This window comes from Juglans regia, chromosome 4, assembly GCF_001411555.2.
Source record: "Juglans regia cultivar Chandler chromosome 4, Walnut 2.0, whole genome shotgun sequence".
NCBI lineage: Eukaryota > Viridiplantae > Streptophyta > Magnoliopsida > Fagales > Juglandaceae > Juglans > Juglans regia.
This window is the reverse complement of record NC_049904.1, coordinates 11,903,807-11,925,555: the sequence shown is the minus strand read 5'-3', so window position 1 is coordinate 11,925,555 and position 21,749 is coordinate 11,903,807. Positions and strand designations below refer to the sequence as shown.

Sequence of the window (21,749 nt, the reverse complement as noted above, 5' to 3'; positions counted from 1 at the left end):
TGGAAACTCCTCAAACATTTAAATGAGTTTAAGTAACATGTTAGCGTTGTAGACCTATTTCATTGAAACATGCAATTCAGATGCCAGGGATTTAAATATGAGAAAATGAAGGAAAACATAGTCAAGTGATCGGCTGGGAAAAATCTCGTCCCCCCTCCCATTCCACAAAAAAAAGTTCTCTACATCACTAATCTTTTTTTTTTTTTCCACTGTGATATTATTTGTCTATGATTTTGATGGGCAACATACTTTCTAAGTGTATAATCAACCATGGAGCACTGCCATGTCTTTTGAGCCTGTTGTCCCACAATCATAAAAAGAGCATCAAAAAAGAAGCCTGTTGGACTATCTCAAAATTACAGCTAGAAATTGGGAGTAGATACGGGTATGCTAGTAAACGTCTACAAGTTCATGGCAATGTTAAATTGTGTGAATTGGTTGCTACTCACTTGTTTCATAATAAGGGAATTGGATACAGGTCTTCCCTTCACTTTTAGATCCGGACTGTACCTATCTCACTTTGAATATGTTAGTGGAGAATTTACTAATATAAATCTGTAGGAAATTTGAGTATTTTTAGTTATGGGAGTCTATTTTAACCATGAGTTTTTAAGTGGTGTGAAAAGTCACAAAGTATCAGTCTCAATGTGACATATTTGTAAGAGAGATTATATTTGTAGTCCTGGAGAATTTACCCTCTGTTTTGAAAAGAGTGGGTAAATCTAGGATCCACATTAAAAAGTTATTTTTTTAATGGTGGCCCCCACTTCTTTCCATAGGGAGTATGTGGGGACTGCACAGTCTAGGACTATACATTGTATTACCTTATTTATAATGTTAAATAATCAATGCCTTTCTCCAAATATTCATGTGGCATATTTAAGAAATTGTCAGGTTTCTTGATTGGTTATTTGGAAATAATGTAAAGTCCACTTTGCAATGATGCAGGCTGTTATTGATGCTGGTTTAATTGCCCCCTTGGTCAATAATCTGTTTTAAAATGCAGAGTTCAATATAAAAAAAGAGGCTGCATGTGCAGTTTCAAATGCTACTTTAGGGGTACCCATGATCAATTTAAGTATGATCTTGTGCCTTCTTCTTTTGCTCCCTTTCATTTTATCTGTTAATGGGTAGAAATTATGACTAATCTTTTCTTTCTTGATAATAGGTTCCTAGTGAGTCAAGGGTGTATAAAACGATTGTGTGATCTGAGTGATGCATAAGAAAGGGGTTAAGAATAGGGTGGCTGATGCATCTGAGTGATGCATTTTGCATTAGAAACGGAAAAAAAAAAACAAAACAAAAAAAGAAAAAAAAAAAAAGAAAATGAGGTTGGTACGAATCGGCCGTGAACAATGGCCAATTTTGTTGTGCTACTGGGTTCTTTGAGGGACGGTGTGCGGGAGCAGGTATATTTGGGGTGGAATGAATTTTACCCTATTTTTGGAAGTATAGTTTAAAATATAAATGAAATGATTTTTTTTCAAGCCCTCTCTGAGCCTCTATATAGAAATTGTAGGCTGTGTGGGCATTGGGAAATGTTGTCGGGAATTCTCCTAGATGCCGTGATCTTCTACTTGGCCATGGAGTCTCGCTTCCATTGCTGGTACAATAGAATGAGTATTCAAAGTTTTCGAAGATGAGAAATGCCACATGGACGCTATCTAACTTCTGTAGGGGCAAGCCACAGCCTCCCTTTGAATAGGTTTTTGTCCGGCTTATTTGTTTAACTCCAACGATAGCGTCTCAGCTCTCATATTTTGACACTTTATAACCTTTGACTTTGATGGGCAGGTGAAGCCAGCACTTCCTACTCTTGAGCGTCTCGTCCATTCAAATAATGAAGAAGTGCTGGCAGATGCTTGCTAGGCTTTCTTATATCTTTCTAGTGGTACAAATGACAAAATCCAAGCTGTGATTGAAGAAGGTGTTTGTGCCCGACTTATTGAGCTCCTCCTGTGAGTACATCACATTTCCTTGATCTACGTGTTTCTTCATGTTATCAATGTAACATCACGTTTTCAATTGTATGTATTGTATGATAACCATTCTGAAGCATATGAATGTTGTTTCCAGACATCCATATCTTTCAGTGCTCATCCCTGCCCTTCGGATAGTTGGAAATATTGTGACAGGAGACGATCTTCAAACTCAAGTAAGAGCTTTTTTTTTTCTGTTCATTAACCATAAACATCTGTGCCCTTAGTGTCCCATGTATAGTTGGGCTATGCCTATTCCCATTTATGGTTAACTTGGTGATCACTAATAAAAAACAAAATCTGTGCCTGTAGTATCATTTGTATATAGCATTTTTCATTGTTGAATTTTGTGAAACATGGATTACCACGTTTCATGTGCTTAATTTACATGGATTACCACGCGTCACTATGTTTAATTTAATAGCACCAGTAATAAGGATGGTACAAACAAACAAATGTTATTGTTAGTTTAGTGTTTTTTTTTTCAATAATATATATATGTATATGTATATGCCTTGAAATTAGAACACTAGTTTGCTTAGTAAAAGGTTGTCGGTTCTACAGATCTCACAATAACTCCTATTTTTTATCAGCAAATCCTATTTTAAAACGTATATTGTAGAAAATGATATATTCTTACGTTATTTACATGAATATATAGCTTTATGTGAAGATTTGGCATGATGAACGTTGGTTCTAAATATGGGTTTTATATTTTTTCTGATTTTGTCTAAGCTTTAGTGGCAAATACCTGCTCTGGAAAGTGTTTTTGGACAATGAGATGGGCACAACTGTACTCTGTTTGATATTGAACTCAGTTTCGGAAACTCCTCAAACATTTAAATGTGTTTAAGTAACCTGTTAACACTCTAGACCTATTTCATTCAAACATGCAATTTAGACACCAGGGATTTTCATATGAGAAAAGGAAGGAAAACATACTCAAGTGATCGGTTGGGAAAAATCTCCTTTCCCCTCCCCATCCACAAAAAAAGTTCTTTGCATCAGTTATCTTTTTTTTTTTCCACTGTGATATTATTTGTCTATGATTTTGATGGGTAACATACTTTCTTAGTGTATAATCAACCATGGAGCACTGCCATGTCTTTTGAGCCTGTTGTCCCACAATCATAAAAAGAGCATCAAGAAAGAAGCCTGTTGGACTATCTCAAAATTACAGCTAGAAATTGGGAGTAGATACGGGTATGCTAGTAAACGTCTACAAGTTCATGGCAATGTTAAATTGTGTGAATTGGTTGCTACTCACTTGTTTCATAATAAGGGAATGGGATACAAGTCTTCCCTTCACTTTTAGATCAGGACTGTACCTATCTCAATTTGAATATGTTAGTGGAGAATTTACTAATATAAATCTGTAGGCAATTTGAGTATTTTGGTTTATTGAAGTCTATTTTAACTGTGAGTTTTTAAGTGGTGTGAAAAGCCACAAAGTATCAGTTTCAATGTGGCATATTTATAAGTGAGATGATATTTGTAGTTCTAAAAATTTACCCTCCCTTTTAAAACGAGTGGGTAAATTTAGAACCCACATTAAAAAATTATTTTTTTTATCGGAGCCCACGTTAAAAAATTGTTAGTTTTAATGGTGGCCCCCACTTTTTTCAAAGCGAGTACGTGGGCACTGCACACTCCAGAACTATACGAAGCATTACCTTATTTATAATGTTAAATTATCAATGCCTTTCTCTAAATATTCATGTGGCATATTTAAGAAATTGTCGGGTTTCTTGATTGATTATTTGGAAATAATGGAAAGTCAACTTTGCAATCATGCAGCCAGTTGTTGATTCTGGTTTAATTGCCCCCTTGGTCAATCTGCTTCAAAATGCAGAGTTCTATATAAAAAAGAGGTTGCATGCGCACTTTCAAATGCTACTTCGGGGGTTACCCATGTTCAAATTAAGTATGATCTTATATCTTCTTGTTTTACACCCTTTCATTTTATTTGTAAATGGGTAGAAATTATGACTAATTTTTTTCTTTCTTGATGATAGGTTCATTGTGTGATCTGAGTGATGAATAAGAAAGGGGTTAAGAATATGGTAGCTGATCCATCTGGGTGATGTGCTTTGCATTAAAAAAAAAGAAAAAAAAATGATAAAAGAAAAAAAGAAAAGAAAAAGAGTTTGCTACAGATCGGCCGTGAACAAGGGCCAATCTTGGTTGTGCTTCTGGGTTCTTCGAGTGACGATGTGCGGGAGAAGGTATATTCGGAGTGGAATGAATTTTACCCTATTTTTGGAAGTACAGTTTAAAATAAAAATGAAATGATTTTATCACAGCCCTCTCTGAACTCTATACTGAAATTGTTTGCTGTGTGGGCATTGGGAAATGTTGCCGGGGATTCTCCTAGATGCCGTGATCTTGTAGGTTGCCATGGAGCCTTGCTTCCATTGCTGGTACAGTTGAATGGGCCTACAAAGCTTTCGAAGATGAGAAATGCCACATGGATGCTGTCTAACTTCTGCAGGGGCAAGCCACAACCTCCCTTTGATCAGGTTTTTGTCTGGTTTATTTATTTGACTCCAAGGACAGCCTCTCAGCTCTCATATTTTGGCACTTTATAACCTTTGACTTTGATGGGCTAGTGAAGCCAGCATTTCCTGCCCTTGAGCGTCTCGTCCATTCAAATCATGAAGATGTCCGGACAGATGCTTGCTGGGCTCTCTCATATCTTTCTGGTGGTACAAATGACAAAATCCAAGCTGTGATTGAAGCAGATGTTTGTGGCCGACTTATTGAGCCCCTCCTGTGAGTATATCATCTTTCCTTGATCTACGTGTTTCATCATGTTACCAATGTAACATCATGTTTTCAATTTTATGTAATGTATGATAACCATTCTGAAGCATATGAATGTTGTTTCCAGACATCCATCTCCTTCAGTGCACATCCCTGCCCTTCGGATAGTTGGAAATATTATGATAGGTGATGATCTTCAGACTCAAGTAAGAGCTTTCTTATTCTGTTCCTTAACCATAAACATCTATGCCTTAGTGTCCCCATGTATAGTTGGGCTATGCCTATTCCCATTTGTAATTAACTTATTGTTGACTAAAAGAAAACAAAATTTGTGCCTGTAGTATCATTTGTATATAGCATTTTTCATTGTTAAATTTTGTGTAACATGGATTACCACGTTTCACTATGCTTAATTTACGTGAATTACCATGCTTCAATATACTTAATTTAATAGCACCACTAATAAGGATGGTACAAAACAAATAAAAGTTATTGTTAGCTTAGTATTTATTTTTTCAATAATATACATATATATATAATGCCTAGAAAATAGAATGCTATTTTGCTTTGTAAAAGGTTGTCAGTTGTACATATCTCACAATAACTCCTATTTTGCTTTGTAAAAGGTTGTCGGTTGTACAGATCTCCCTTTCATTTTATCTGTTAATAGGTAGAAATTATGACTAATCTTTTCTTTCTTGATGATAGGTTTCAGGTAAGTGAGGGGTGTATAAAACGATTGTGTGATCTGAGTGATGCATAACAAAGGGGTTAAGAATAGGGTGGCTGATGTATCTTAATGATGAGCTTTGCAATAAAAAAAAAAGAAAAAAAGGAAAGAAAAAGAGTTTGCTACAGATCGGCCATGAACATGGGCCAATCTTTGTTGTGCTACTGGGTTCTACGAGTGACGATGTGCGAGAGCAGGTATATTTGGAGTGAAATGAAATTTACCCTATTTTTGTAGGTATAATTAAAAAAAAATGAAATGATTTTATCCCTCTCTGAACCTCAATACTGAAATTGTAGGCGGTGTGGGCATTGGGAAATGTTGGCGGGGATTCTCCAAGATGATGTGATCTTGTAATTGGGCCCTGGAGCCTTGCTTCCATTGTTGGTACAATTGAATGAGCATGCAAAGCTTTCGAAGATCAGAAATGCCACATGGACGCTGTCTAACTTCTGCAGGGGCAAGTCACAGACTCACTTTGATCAGGTTTTTGTCTGGTTTATTTATTTGACTCAAATGATAGCCTCTCAGTTCTCATATTTTGGCGCTTTATAACCTTTGACTTTGACGGGCAGGTGAAGCCAGCACTTCCCGCTCTTGAGCATCTCATCCATTCAAATAATGAAGAAGTCCTGACAGATGCTTTCTGGGCGCTCTCATATCTTTCTGGTGGTACAAATGACAAAATCCAAACTATGATTGAAGCAGGTGTTTGTGCCCGACTTATTGAGCACCTCCTGTGAGTATATCACCTTTCCTTCATCTACGTGTTTCGTCATGTTTTCAATTTTATGTAATTTTTGATAACCATTTTGAAGTATATGAATGTTGTTTCCAGACATTCATCTCCATCAGTGCTAATCCCATCCCTTCGGACAGTTGGAAATATTGTGACAGGAGATGATCTTCAGATTCAAGTAAGAGCTTTTTTATTCTGTTCCTTAACCCTAAACATCTGTGCCCTTAGTGTCCCCATGTATAGTTGGGCTATGCCTGTTCCCATTTATAGTTAACATATTGTTGACCAATAAAAGACAAAATCTGTGCCTGCAATCATCTGTATATAGCATTTTTCATTGTTGAATTTTGTGAAACATAGATTACCGCGTTTCACTATACTATTTACATGGATTACCACGCGTCACTATGTTTAATTTAATAGCACCACTAATAAGGATGGTACAAAACAAATAAAATTTATTGTTAGTTTAGTGTTTTTTCTTCTCAATAATATATATACATATGTATATGCCTAGAAAATAGAACGCTATTTTGCTTAGTAAAAGGTTGTCGGTTGTACACATCTCACAATAACTCCTATTTTTGATCAGCAACTCCTATTTTAGTAAAAGGTTGTCGGTTGTAGAAAATGATATCTTCTTACGTTATTTGCATGAATATTTAGCTTTATGTGGAGATTTGGTATGATGAACGTTGTTTCTAAACATGGGTTTTATATTTTTTGAGATTTTGTGTAAGCTTTAGTGGCAAATAACTATTCAGGAAAGTGTTTTTGGACAATGAGATGGGCACAACTGTACTATGTTCAATATTGAACTCAGTTTTGGAAACTCCTCAAACATTTAAATGAGTTTAAGTAACCTGTTAGCATTGTAGACCTATTTCACTCAAAGATGCAATTCAGATGCCAGGGATTTTAATGTGAGAAAAAGAAGGAAAACATACGTAAGTGATCGATTGGGAAAAATCTCCTCCCCCTTCCCCTTCCCCCAAAAAAAGTTCTCTGCATGAGTAATCTTTTTTTCTATTTTTTTTCCACTGTGATATTATTTGTCTTTGATTTTGATGGGTAACATACTTTCTCAGTGTATAATCAACCATGGTGCACTGCCATGTCTTTTGAGCCTGTTGTCCCACAATCATAAAAAGAGCATCAAGAAAGAGGCATGTTGGACTATCTCAAAATTACAACTAAAACTGGGAGCAGATACTGGTATGCTAGTAAATGTCAGCAAGTTCACGGCAATGTTAAATTGTGTGAATTAGTTGCTACTCACTTGTTTCATAATAAGGGAATTGGATACAGGCCTTCCCTTCACTTTATGATCAGGAATGTACCTATCTCATTTTGAATATGTTAGTGGAGAATTTACTAATATAAATCTGTAGGAAATTTGAGTATTTTGGGTTATTGAAGTCTATTTTAGACGTGAGTTTTTAAGTGGTGTGAAAAGCCACAAAGTATCAGTCTCAATGTGACATATTTATAAGAGAGATGATATTTGTAGTCCTGGAAATTTACCCTCCATTTTGAAACGAGTGGTTAAATCTAGGACCCACATTAAAAAATTATTTTTTTTAGTGGTGGCCCCCACTTTTTTCCAAAGCGAGCACATGGGCACTGCACACTCCAGGACTATATGTAGCATTACCTTATTTATAATGTTAAATTATCAATGCCTTCCTCTAAATATTCATGTGGCATCTTTAAGAAATTGTTGGGTTTCTTGATTGATTATTTGGAAATAATGGAAAGTCAACTTTGCAGTGATGCAGCCAGTTATTCATGCTAGTTTAATTGCCCCTTGGTCAATCTGCTTCAAAATGCAGAGTTCGATATAAAAAAGTGGCTGCATGGGCAATTTCAAGTGCTACTTCGGGTGGTACCCATGTTCAAATTAAGTATGATCTTATATCTTCTTCTTTTGCTCCCTTTCATTTTATCTGTTAGTAGGTAGAAATTATGACTAATCTTTTCTTTCTTGATGATAGGTTCCTGGTGAGTCAAGGGTGTATAAAACGATTGTGTGATCTGAGTGATGCATAACAAATGGGTTAAGAATAGGGTGGTTGAGGCTTCTGAGTGATGCGCTTTGTATTAAAAAAAAATGAAAAAAAATGAAAAAAGAAAAAGAGTTTGCTATGGATCGACCATGAACAGGGGCCAATCTTTGTTGTGCTACTGGATTCTTCGAGTGACGATGTGTGGGAGCAGGTATATTTGGAGTTGAATGAATTTTACCCTATTTTTGGAAATATAGTTTAAAATAAAAATGAAATGATTTTATCCCAGCCCTCTCTGAACCTCTATAATGAAATTGTAGGCTGTGTGGGCAATGGGAAATGTTGGCGGGGGTTCTCCTAGATGTCGTGATCTTGTAATTGGCCATGGAGCCTTGCTTCCATTGCTGGTACAGTTGAATGACCATGAAAGCTTTCGAAAATGAGAAATGCCACATGGACGCTGTCTAACTTCTGCAGGGGCAAGCCACAGCCTCCCTATGATCAGATTTTTGTTCGGTTTATTTTTTTGACTTAAAGGATTGCCTCTCAGCTTTCATATTTTGGCACTTTATAACCTTTGACTTTGATGGGTAGGTGAAGCCAGCACTTCCTGCTCTTGAGCGTTTCGTCCATTCAAATAATGAAGAAGTCCTGATAGATGCTTGCTGGGCTCTCTCATATCTTTCTGGTGGTACAAATGACAAAATCCAAGCTGTGATTGAAGCAGGTGTTTGTGCCCGACTTATTGAGCTCCTCCAGTGAGTATATCACATTTCCTTGATCTACGTGTTTCATCATGTTACCAATGTAACATCATGTTTTCAATTGTTTGTAATTTTTTATAACCATTCTGAAGCATATGAATGTTGTTTCCAGACATCCATCTCCATCAGTGCTAATCCCTTCCCTTCGGACTGTTGAAAATTTTGTGACAAGAGATGATCTTCAGACTCAAGTAAGAGCTTTTTCATTATGTTCCTTAACCCTAAACATCTGTGCCCTTAGTGTCCCCATGTATAGTTGGGCTATGCATATTCTCATTTATGGTTAACATATTGTTTACCAATAAAAAACAAAATCTGTGCCTGGAGTACCATTTGTATATAGTATTTTTCATTGTTGAATTTTGTGAAACATGGATTACCACGTTTCACTAAACTATTTACATGGATTATCACGTGTCACTATGTTTAATTGAATAGCACCACTAATAAGGATGGTACAAAGCAAATAAAAGTTATTGTTAGTTTAGTGTTTTTTTTTTCAATAATGTATATATATATATATATATGTATATGCCTAGAAAATACAACGCTATTTTACTTAGTAAAAGGTATTCGGTTGTACACATCTCACAATAACTCCTATTTTTGATCAGCAACACCTATTTTAAAACGTATAATGTAGAAAATGATATATTCTTACGTTTTTTGCATGAATATTTAGCTTTATGTGGCGATTTGGTATTGTTTCCAAATATGAGTTTTATATTTTTTGTAATTTTGTGTGAGCTTTAGTGGCAAATAACTACTCAGGAAAGTGTTTTTGGACAATGAGATGGGCACAACTGTACTATGTTCAATACTGAACTTAGTTTTGGAAACTCCTTAAACATTTAAATGAGTTTAAGTAACATGTTAGCATTGTAGACCTATTTCACTCAAAGATGTAATTCAGATGCCAGGGATTTTAATGTGAGAAAAAGAAGGAAAACATACGCAAGTGATCGGTTGGGAAAAATCTCTTCCCCCTTCCCCTTCCCCCAAAAAAAGTTCTCTGCATGTGTAATCTTTTTTTCTATTTTTTTTCCACTGCGATATTATTTGTCTTTGATTTTGATGGGTAACATACTTTCTCAGTGTATAATCAACCATGGTGCACTGCCATGTCTTTTGAGCCTGTTGTCCCACAATCATAAAAAGAGCATCAGGAAAGAGGCCTGTTGGACTATCTTAAAATTACAGCTCGAAACTGGGAGCAGATACTAGTATGCTAGTAAATGTCAGCAAGTTCACAACAATGTTAAATTGTGTGAATTGGTTGCTACTCACTTGTTTCATAATAAGGGAATTGGATACAGGTCTTCCCTTCACTTTATGATTAGGAATGTACCTATCTCACTTTGAATATGTTAGTGGAGAATTTACTAATATAAATCTGTAGGAAATTTGAGTATTTTGGGTTATTGAAGTCTATTTTAGACGTGAGTTTTTAAGTGGTGTGAAAAGCCACAAAGTATCAGTCTCAATGTGACATATTTATAAGAGAGATGATATTTGTAGTCCTGAAAATTTACCCTCCATTTTGAAACGAGTGGATAAATCTAGGACCCACATTAAAAAATTATTTTTTTAATGGTGGCCCCCACTTTTTTCCAAAGCGAGCACGTGGGCACTACACACTCCAGGACTATACGTAGCATTACCTTATTTATAATGTTAAATTATCAATGTCTTCCTCTAAATATTCATGTAGCGTCTTTAAGAAATTGTTGGGTTTCTTGATTGATTATTTGGAAATAATGGAAAGTCAACTTTGCAGTTATGCAGCCTGTTATTCATGCTAGTTTAATTGCCCCTTGGTCAATTTGCTTCAAAATGCAGAGTTCGATATAAAAAAGTGGCTGCATGGGCAATTTCAAGTGCTACTTCGGGTGGTACCCATGTTCAAATTAAGTATGATCTTATATCTTCTTCTTTTGCTCCCTTTCATTTTATCTGTTAGTAGGTAGAAATTATGAATAATCTTTTCTTTCTTAATGATATGTTCCTGGTGAGTCAGGGGTGTATAAAACGATTGTGTGATCTGAGTGATGCATAACAAATGGGTTAAGAATAGGGTGGCTGAGGGTTCTGAGTGATGCGCTTTGCATTAAAAAAAAGAAAGAAAAAAAAAAGAAAAAAGAAAAAGAGTTTGCTATGAATCGGCCATGAACAGGGGCCAATCTTTGTTGTGCTACTGGATTCTTCGAGTGACGATGTTTGGGAGCAGGTATATTTGGAGTTGAATGAATTTTACCCTATTTTTGGAAATATAGTTTAAAATAAAAATGAAATGATTTTATCCCAGCCCTCTCTGACCTCTATAATGAAATTGTAGGCTGTGTGGGCAATGGGAAATGTTGGCGGGGGTTCTCCTAGATGTCGTGATCTTATAATTGGCCATGGAGTCTTGCTTCCATTGCTGGTACAGTTGAATGACCCTGTAAGTTTTCGAAAATGAGAAATGCCACATGGACGCTGTGTAACTTCTGCAGGGGCAAGCCACAGCCTCCCTTTGATCAGATTTTTGTCCGGATTATTTTTTTGACTTAAAGGATTGCCTCTCAGCTCTCATATTTTGGCACTTTATAACCTTTGACTTTGATGGGCAGGTGAAGCCAGCACTTCCTGCTCTTGAGCGTCTCGTCCATTCAAATAATGAAGAAGTCCTGATAGATGCTTGCTGGGCTATCTCATATATTTCTGGTGGTACAAATGACCAAATCCTAACTGTGATTGAATCAGGTGTTTGTGCCCGACTTATTGAGCTCCTGTAGTGAGTATATCACCTTTCCTTGATCTACGTGTTTCATCATGTTACCAATGTATCATCATGTTTTCAATTGTTTGTAATTTTTTATAACCATTCTGAAGCATATGAATGTTGTTTCCAGACATCCATCTCCATCAGTGCTAATCCCTTTCCTTCGGACTGTTGGAAATGTTGTGACAAGAGATGATCTTCAAACTCAAGTAAGAGCTTTTTCATTATGTTCCTTAACCCTAAACATCTGTGCCCTTAGTGTCCCTATGTATAGTTGGGCTATGCGTATTCCCATTTATGGTTAACATATTGTTTACCAATAAAAAAATAAAATCTGTGCCTACAGTATCATTTGTATATAGCATTTTTCATTGTTGAATTTTGTGAAACATGGATTACCACGTTTCACTATACTATTTACATGGATTACCACGTGTCACTATGTTTAATTTAATAGCACCACTAATAAGGATGGTACAAAGCAAATAAAAGTTATTGTTAGTTTAGTGTTTTTTTTTCAAAAATGTATATATATATATATATATATATGTATATGCCTAGAAAATACAACGCTATTTTGCTTAGTAAAAGGTTGTCGGTTGTATAGATCTCACAATAACTCCTATTTTTTATCAGCAACTCCTATTTTAAAACGTATAATGTAGAAAATGATATCTTCTTACGTTATTTACATGAATATATAGCTTTATGTGGAGATTTGGGATGATGAACGTTGTTTCTAAACATGGGTTTTATATTTTTTGTGATTTTATGTAAACTTTAGTGGCAAATAACTGCTTAGGAAAGTGTTTTTGGACAATGAGATGGGTACAACTGTACTCTGTTTGATATTGAACTCAGTTTTGGAAACTCCTCAAACATTTAAATGAGTTTAAGTAACCTGTTAGCGTTGTAGAACTATTTCATTGAAACATGCAATTCAGATGCCAGGGATTTTAATATCAGGAACGGAAGGAAAACATACTCAAGTGATCGGTTGAGAAAAATCTCCTCCCCGCAACCCTTCCACAAAAAAAGTTCTTTGCATCCATAATCTTTTTATTTTTATTTTTTTTTCTGCTGATATTATTTGTCTATGATTTTGATGGGTAACATACTTTCTCAGTGTATAATCAACCATGGTGCACTGCCGTGCCTTTTGACCATGTTGTCCCAGAAACATAAAAAGATTATCAAGAAAGAAGCTTGTTGGACTATCTCAAACATTACAGCTGGAAACAGGGTGTAGATACCGGTATGCTAGTAAGTGTCAGCAAGTTCATGGCAATGTTAAATTGTGTGAATTGGTTGCTACTCACTTGTTTCATATAAGGGAATTGGATACAGGTCTTCCCTTCACTTTTAGATCTGGACTGTACCTATCTCACTTTGAATATGTTAGTGGAGAATTTACTAATATAAATCTGTTGGAAATTTGAGTATTTTTGGTTATGGGAGTCTATTTTAACTATGAGTTTTTAAGTGGTGTGAAAAGTCACAAAGTATCAGTCTCAATATGGCATATTTGTAACAGATGATATTTGTAGTCCTGGAGAATTTATCCTCTGTTTTGAAAAGAGTGGATAAATCTTGGACCCACATTAAAAAGTTATTTTTTTTAATGGTGGCCCCCACTTTTTTCCGAAGGAAGTACGTGGGGACTGCACACTCCAGGACTATACGTTGTATTACCTTATTTGTAATGTTAAATAGTCAATGCCTTTCTCCAAATATTCATGTGGCATATTTAAGATATTGTCAGGTTTCTTGATTGATTATTTGGAAATAATGTAAAGTCCACTTTGCAATGATGTAGGCTGTTATTGATGCTGGTTTAATTGCCCCCTTGGTCAATCTGCTTCAAAATGCAGAGTTTGATATAAAAAAAGAGGCTGCATGTGCAATTTCAAATGCTACTTTGGGGGGTACCCATGATCAATTCAAGTATGATCTTGTGCCTTCTTATTTTCCTCCCTTTCATTTTATCTGTTAATGGGTAGAAATTATGACTAATCTTTTCTTTCTTGATAATAGGTTCCTGGTGAGTCAAGGGTGTATAAAACGATTGTGTGATCTGAGTGATGCGTAAGAAAGGGGTTAATAATAAGGTGGCTGATGCATCTGAGTGATGTGTTTTGCATTAGGAAAAGAAAAAAAACAAAATGAAAAAAGAAAAAAAGAAATGGAAAAGAGGTTGGCACGGATCAGTTGTGAACATGGGCCAATTTTGTTGTGCTACTGGGTTCTTTGAGGGATGGTGTGCGGGAGCAGGTATATTTTGGGTGGAATGAATTTTACCCTAATTTTGGAAGTATAGTTTAAAATATAAATGAAACGACTTTTCCGAGCCCTCTCTGAACCTCTATACTAAAATTGTAGGTTGTGTGGGCATTGGGAAATGTTGCCGGAGATTCCCCTAGATGTCGTGATCTTCTACTTGGCCATGGAGCCTCGCTTCCATTGCTGGTACAGTAGAATGAGCATGCAAAGGTTTCGATGACGAGAAATGCCACATGGACAATGTCTAACTTCTGCAGGGGAGAGCCACAGCCTCCCTTTGATTTGGTTTTTGTCTGGCTTATTTATTTAACTCCAAGGATAGCGTCCCAGCTCTGATATTTTTGCACTTTATAACCTTTGACTTTGACGGGCAGGTGAAGCCAGCATTTCCTGCTCTTGAGCGTCTCGTCCATTCAAATCATGAAGATGTCCTGACAGATGCTTATTGGGCTCTCTCATACATTTCTGTTGGTACAAATGACAAAATCCAAGCTGTGATTGAAGCAGGTGTTTGTGTCCGACTTATTGAGCTCCTCCTGTGAGTATATGACATTTTCTTGATCTACGTGTTTTATCATGTTACCAATGTAATATGATATTATCAATTTTATGTAATGTATGATAACCATTCTGAAGCATATGAATGTTGTTTCCAGGCATCCGTCTCCTTCAGTGCTCATCCCTGCCCTTCGGACAGTTGGAAATATTATGACAGGAGATGATCTTCAGACTCAAGTAAGAACTTTTTTATTCTGTTCCTTAATCGTAAAGATATATGCCCTTTGTTTCCCCATGTATAGTTGGGCTATGCCTATTCCCATTTATGGTTAACATATTGTTTACTAATAGAAAACAAAATCTGTGCATGTAGTGTCATTTGTATATAGCATTTTTCATTGTTGAATTTTGTGAGAAATGTTTTACCACGTTTCACTATGCTTAATTTACGTGGATTACCACGCTTCAGTATGCTTAGTTTAATAGAACCACCAATAAGGATGGTACAAAACAAATAAAAGTTATTATTAGTTTTGTATATTTTTTTGTCAATAATATATATATTCCTAGAAAATAGAACACTATTTTGCTTAGTAAAAGGTTGTCGGTTGTACAGTTCTCACAATAATTCCTATTTTTGATCAGCAACTCCTATTTGAAAACGTATAATGTAGAAAATGATATATTCTTACGTTATTTACATGAATATATAGCTTTATGTGGAGATTTGGTGTGATGAACGTTGTTTCTAAATTTGGATTTTATATTTTTTGTATTTTGTGTAAGCTTTAGTGGCAAATAACTTGTTAGGAAAGTGTTTTTGGACAATGAGATGGGCACAACTGTACTCTGTTCAATTTTGAACTCATTTTTGGAAACTCCTCAAACATTTAAATGAGTTTAAGTAACCAGTTAGCATTGTAGACCTATTTCATTCAAACATGCAATTCAAATGCCAGGGATTTTAATATGAGAAATGGAAGGAAAACATAGTCAAGTGATCGGTTGGGAAAAATCACCTCCCCCCTCCCTTTCCACAAAAAAAAGTTCTCTGCATCACTAATTTTTTATTTTATTTATTTTATTTTTCCATTGTGATATTATTTGTCTAGGATTTTGATGGATAACATACTTTCTCAGTGTATAATCAACCATGGTGCACTACCTTGTCTTTTGAGCCTTTTGTTCCACAATCATAAAAAGAGCATCAAGAAAGAAACTTGTTGGACTATCTCAAACATTACAGCTGGAAACAATGAGCAGATACAAGTATGCTAGTAAATGTTCGCAAGTTCATGACAATGTTAAATTGTGTGAATTGGTTGCTACTCACTTGTTTCATAATAAGGGAATTGGATACAGGTCTTCCCTTCACTTTTAGATCAGGACTGTACCTATCTGACTTTGAATATGTTAGTGGAGAATTTACTAATATAAATCTGTTTGAAATTTGAGTATTTTGGGTTATTGGAGTCTATTTTAACCTTGAGTTTTTAAGTGGTGTGAAATGCCACAAAGTATCAGTCTCAATGTCGCATATTTATAAGAGAGACGATATTTGTAGTTCTGGTGAATTTACCCTCCATTTTGAAAAGAGTAGGCACTGCACACTCCAGGACTATACGTAGCATTACCTTATTTATAATGTTAAATTATCAATGTCGTTCTCTAAATATTCGTGTGGCATATTTAAGAAATTGTCGGGTTTCTTAATTGATTATTTGGAAATAATGGAAAGTCAACTTTGCAATGATGCAACCTGTTATTGATGCTGGTTTAATTGCCCCCTTGGTCAATCTGCTCTTGAGCGTCTCGTCCATTCAAATAATGAAGAAGTCATGACAGATGCTTGCTGGGCTCTCTCATATCTTTCTGATGGTACAAATGACAAAATTCAAGCTGTGATTGAAACAGGTGTTTGTGCCCGACTTATTGAGCTCCTCCTGTGAGTATATCACCTTTTCTTGATCTACGTGTTTTTTCATGTTACCAATGTAATGTCAAGTTTTCAATTGTTTGTAATTTTTGATAACCATTCTGAAGCATATGAATGTTCTTTGCACACATCCATCTCTATCAGTGCTAATTCCTGCCCTTTGGATAGTTGGAAATATTGTGACAGGAGATGATCTTCAGACTCAAGTAAGAGCTTTTTTATTCTGTTCCTTAACCCTAAACATATGTGCCCTTAATGTACCTTTTAAAACGTAATCGATCACAATTCCATTTCCACTCCTCTGAGCGTGTCGAATCGCAATCTCTTCGGGTGTAACGGAATACCATCCTTCCTCGTCCATTTTGATACCCTCGTCGTATCTCAAGAATAGATGGTACCTTTGAAACCAATACTTTTCAACGAGTGGACTGACCCGTTCTTCCCTGGATTTCCTTTCCTTATAAGTTTCAACTGAAATAAGATTTAAAGAGAAAAATTAAAAAGTACAGATGGTACATGTAACGAAGGTTCTGTTTGTTTCTTAGGAAAAATGTTTCAAAGGAAATATATGCGTAAAAAAAGAGAATTGAAAAGGAACTGGGAAAGAGAGAGGTAAAACTAGAGTAAAAAAGTGCTATATTTAGCTGCCGTAAAGGAAACAAAAAATAAAACCATGTAATCCCTGTAATCTCATCTAACTGATATTAGTTTAGTTTCGAATTATTTAGCATTAGTATTGAAGTCAGATCCCGATTATGTTTCTTAACCGTGGGTTCGTGTCAAAACAAATCGAATTGCAGGATTTAGGAATGCATGGAAAACACCGAAAGAGTGAAATGGTGGAGATTGTGTACCACAAATGTTTGCGAGCTTGCACTTTTTAATGCGTCGACTGGTCCTCGGTGACTCAGAAATCATCATCTTCTTCTCCTACCAGTTTGAAATGGTGGCGCTGGATGATGCTAGCGGGTGCACGGACTCCGAAGGAGCCTAGGACTTTAGGTTTGGGTTTGGGTTTGGGAATTCGCATATTGGGTTATGTGGGGTTGGGCTGATCTAGTGGCAAATATTTTGAGTTAGTACCGCTCAACTGCTCATTGTGATATTTAAGAGATATGGAGAACAAAATGTGTAATGATAGTACTATTTTTTATTATTCTTTTATTATTATTCTTTTATTATTATTTATTTAATAATTAAGGAATTGATTATTAGTAAATTAATTGTATATTTATTTATTTTTTTCTTAATGATTAAGGATGTTAAAAAAATACTTAAAAATAAAAATAAAAAAATAAAAATTTCGAATACATTATATGAAATAGGGTAGTAGGCTATCATTATCCATTACTAATATTTAGTTCTCTTTTAGAAAAGTGTAGATCTTGCTCTTAATTAATTTATTCATCTTTAAAGTATTTTTATAGGATATTAGCATGAAATTCCAAATACATGATTATTTAGTAGCTGAAACAAGCTGAATATAAATTAAAATATGGGGTAAAATATCAAATTAATCAATTTGATTGTAGTAATGAAATAATTGATAAATCGATTTATTTATCGTACTTCAGTTTGTAAATACTTAAAACTTAAATAGAACCTAAAACATGATATGAGATATGACAAAAAATCTTTTGCGCATTGGCAATTGTCCTAATTTGCTTGTCTCGCAGTTTGTTCCCTTGCTTGGTTACGTGTTTTAAAATGTAAGAAATTAAAAAAATAATAATAGAAAAACTACATTTACGAAGTTTTATTGCGTTAACCAATGTGATTTAATTTATAGGACTTATTTTATTTTTAAGCTTTATATCCTTCTAATCAAAACGAAATTTGTTTTCTTAGCTTTGAATGTTTTGTCGCCTGTGCATGGTTGTAAACAAATTAACGTGGTGGCGATTGGGTGGGCTTGTTACAATCCCACATCAACTAAGTATGAGATTGGTTGACGGTTTATAAGCCTCTAGGCACAATTCCTTGTAAGGTAGTTTTTAAGGACGAGTTCTAACTATTGAGTTCATAACAAATAGTATCAAAGCCAACCCACATCTAATGCCATGTTGCGACGGTTGTAATCGTTTTTTATTCTATTCCTTTACCCTCCCTTTTGAGGAGTGGAATTACCTTTTAAAAAATTACGTTTTTTAATGGTGGCCCCAATTTTTTCCAAAGGAAGTACATGGGGACTGCACACTCCAGGACTATATGTAGCATTACCTTATTTATAATGTTAAATAATCAATGCCTTTCTCTAAATATTCAGGTGGCATATTTAAGAAATTATCGAGTTTCTTGATTAATTATTTGGAAATAATGCAAAGTCAACTTTGCAATGATGCAGGCTGTTATAGATGCTGGTTTAATTGCCCCCTTGGTCAATCTGCCTCAAAACGCAGAGTTCGATATAAAAAAAGAGGCTGCATGTGCAGTTTCAAATGCTACTTCAGGGGGTACCCATAATCAAATTAAGTATGATCTTGTACCTTCTTCTTTTGCTCCCTTTCATTTTATCTGTTAATAGGTAGAAATTATGACTGATCTTTTGTTTCTTGATGATAGGTTCTCGATGAGTCAGGGTTGTATAAAACGATTGTTTCATTTGAGTGATGCATAAGAAAGGGGTTAAGAATAGGGTGGCTAATTCATCTGAGTGATGTGTTTTGCATTAACAAAAAAAAAAAAAAAAAAAGAAAAAAGAAAAAAAAAGAGGTTGCTACAAATTGGCCGTGAACAGGGGCCAATGTTTGTTGTGCTACTGGGTTCTTTGAGTGACGATGTGCGGGAGCAGGTATATTTGGAGTGGAATGAATTTTACCCAATTTTTGGAGGTATAGTTTAAAATAAAAATGAAATGATTTTATCCCAGCCCTCTCTGAACCTTTATACTGAAATTGTAGGCTGTGTGAGCATTGGGAAATGTTGCCGGGGATTCTCCTAGATGCCGTGATCTTGTAGTTGGCCATGGAGCGTTGCTTCCATTGCTGGTACAGTTGAATGAGCATGCAATGCTTTCGAAGATAAGAAATGCCACATGGACATTGTCTAACTTCTGCAGGGGCAAGCCACAGCCTCCCTTTGATCAGGTTTTTGTCCAGTTTATTTATTTGACTGAAAGGATAGCCTCTCAGCTCCCATATTTTGGCACTTTATAACCTTTGACTTTGTTAGGTAGGTGAAGCTAGCACTTCCTGCTCTTGAGCATCTCGTCCATTCAAATAATGAAGAAGTCCTGAGAGATGCTTACTGGGCTCTCTCATATCTTTCTGGTGGTACAAATGACAAAATCCAAGCTGTGATTGAAGCAGGTGTTTGTGCCCGACTTATTCAGCTTGTCCTGTGAGTATATCACCTTTCCTTGATCTACGTGTTTCATCATGTTACCAATGTAACATCATGTTTTCAATTTTATGTAATGTATGATAACCATTCTAAAGCATATGAATGTTGTTTCCAAACATCCATCTCCTTCAATGCTCATCTCTGCCCTTCGTACAGTTGGAAATATTGTGATAGCAAATGATCTTCTGACTCAAGTAAGAGCTTTTCTATTCTATTCCTTAACCGTAAATATCTGTGCCCTTAGTGTCCCATGTATAGTTGGGCTATGCCTATTCCCATTTATGGTTAACTTATTGTTTACTAGTAAAAGACAAAATCTATTTCTGTAGTATCATTTGTATATAGCATTTTTCATTGTTGAATTTTGTGAAACATGGATTACCACGTTTCACTATGCTTAATTTACATGGATTACCACGCTTCACTATGCTTATTTTAATAGCACCACTAATAAGGATGGTACAAAACAAATAAAAGTTATTGTTAGATTAGTATTTTTTTTTTCAATAATATATATATATATATATATGCCTAGAAAATTGAACACTATTTTGCTTAGTAAATGGTTGTTGGTTGTACAGATCTCACAATAACTCCTATTTTTTATCAGCAACTCCTATTTTAAAACGTATAATGTAGAAAATGATATCTTCTTACGTTATTTATATGAATATATAGCTTTATGTATAGATTTTGCATGATGAACGTCGTTTCTAAATATGGATTTTATTTTTTTTTGTGATTTTGTGTAAGTTTTAGTGGCAAATAACTTGTCAGGAAAGTGTTTTTGGACAATGAGATGGGCACAACTGTACACTGTTCAATATTGAACTCAGTTTTGGAAACTTCTCAAACATTTAAATGAGTTTAAGTAACCTGTTAGCATTGTAGACCTATTTCATTCAAACAAGCAATTCAGAGGCCAATGATTTAAATATGAGAAAAGGAAGGAAAACATACTCTAGTGATCGGTTGGGAAAAATCTCCTCCCCCCACCCCCTTCCACAAAAAAAAGTTCTCTGCATGAGTAATCTTTTTTTTTAAAATTTTTTTTGCACTGTGATATTATTTGTCTATGATTTTGATGGGTAACATACTTTCTCTGTGTATAATCAACCATGGTGCACTGCCATGTCTTTTGAGCATGTTGTCCCACAATCATAAAAAGAGCATCAAGAAAGAAGCCTGTTGGACTATCTCAAACATTATAGCTGGAAATAGGGAGCAGATACATGTATGCTAGTAAATGTCAGCAAGTTCTTGGCAAAGTTAAATTGTGTGAATTGGTTGCTACTCACTTGTTTCATAATAAGGGAATCAGATACAAGTCTTCCCTTCACTTTTAGATCTGGACTGTACCTATTTCACTTTGAATATGTTAGTGGAGAATTTACTAATATAAATCTGTAGGAAATTTGAGTATTTTGGGTTATTTGAGTCTATTTTAACTGTGAGTTGTTAAGTGGTGTGAAAAGTCACAAAGTATCAGTCTCAATGTGGCATATTTATAAGAGAGATGATATTTATTCTTTTGAAAATAGTGGGTAAATCTAAGACCCACATTAAATTTTTTTTTTAATGGTGGCCCCCACTTTTTTCGAAAGGGAGTACGTGGGGACAGCACACTCTAGTACTATACGTAGCATTGCCTTATTTATAATGTTAAATAATCAATGCATTTCTCTAAATATTCATGTGGCATATTTAAGAAATTGTCTGGTTTCTTGATTGATTATTTGGAAATAATGTAAAGTCAACTTTGCAATGATGCAGGCTATTATTGATGCTGGTTTTATTGCCCCCCTTGGTTAATCTGCTTGAAAATGTAGAGTTCGATAAAAAAAAAGAGGCTGGATGTGCAGTTTCAAATGTTACTTCGGGCGGTACCCATGATCAAGTTAAGTTTGATCTTGTGCCTTCTTCTTTTGCTCCCTTTCATTTTATCTGTTAA

At 35.3% G+C, this 21,749-nt stretch overlaps 1 protein-coding gene and 5 pseudogenes across 1 annotated transcript; all 6 read left to right on the top strand.

Moving 5' to 3' along the window:
* Positions 1 to 1,355: 1,355 nt before the first annotated feature.
* On the top strand, positions 1,356 to 4,007 carry LOC108992550 (annotated as a pseudogene).
* Positions 4,008 to 4,267: 260 nt separating this feature from the next.
* LOC108992549 lies at positions 4,268 to 8,260 on the top strand (annotated as a pseudogene).
* A 39-nt stretch (positions 8,261 to 8,299) lies between these two features.
* On the top strand, positions 8,300 to 11,037 carry LOC108992548 (annotated as a pseudogene).
* A 39-nt stretch (positions 11,038 to 11,076) lies between these two features.
* Positions 11,077 to 14,217, top strand: LOC108992547 (annotated as a pseudogene).
* Positions 14,218 to 14,223: 6 nt separating this feature from the next.
* LOC108992546 (importin subunit alpha-1a-like) lies at positions 14,224 to 19,073 on the top strand. Its single transcript, XM_018967142.1, has 6 exons — positions 14,224 to 14,307; positions 14,397 to 14,560; positions 14,679 to 14,757; positions 15,661 to 15,789; positions 18,801 to 18,928; positions 19,019 to 19,073. Exons 1-6 carry the CDS (start codon positions 14,239 to 14,241, stop codon positions 19,071 to 19,073), a joined length of 624 nt encoding a protein of 207 aa, XP_018822687.1. The 5' UTR covers positions 14,224 to 14,238.
* A 126-nt stretch (positions 19,074 to 19,199) lies between these two features.
* Positions 19,200 to 21,749, top strand: LOC108992545 (annotated as a pseudogene).

Coding starts and splice junctions, on each gene's coding strand:
- LOC108992546 (XM_018967142.1), top strand. CDS start 14,239: ATGACGAGAAATGCCACATGGACAATGTCTAACTTCTGCAGGGGAGAG. Junction 14,561..14,678: donor CGACTTATTGAGCTCCTCCT/GTGAGTATATGA, acceptor TGTTGTTTCCAG/GCATCCGTCTCCTTCAGTGC. Junction 15,790..18,800: donor GAAACAATGAGCAGATACAA/GTATGCTAGTAA, acceptor GCAATGATGCAG/GCTGTTATAGATGCTGGTTT.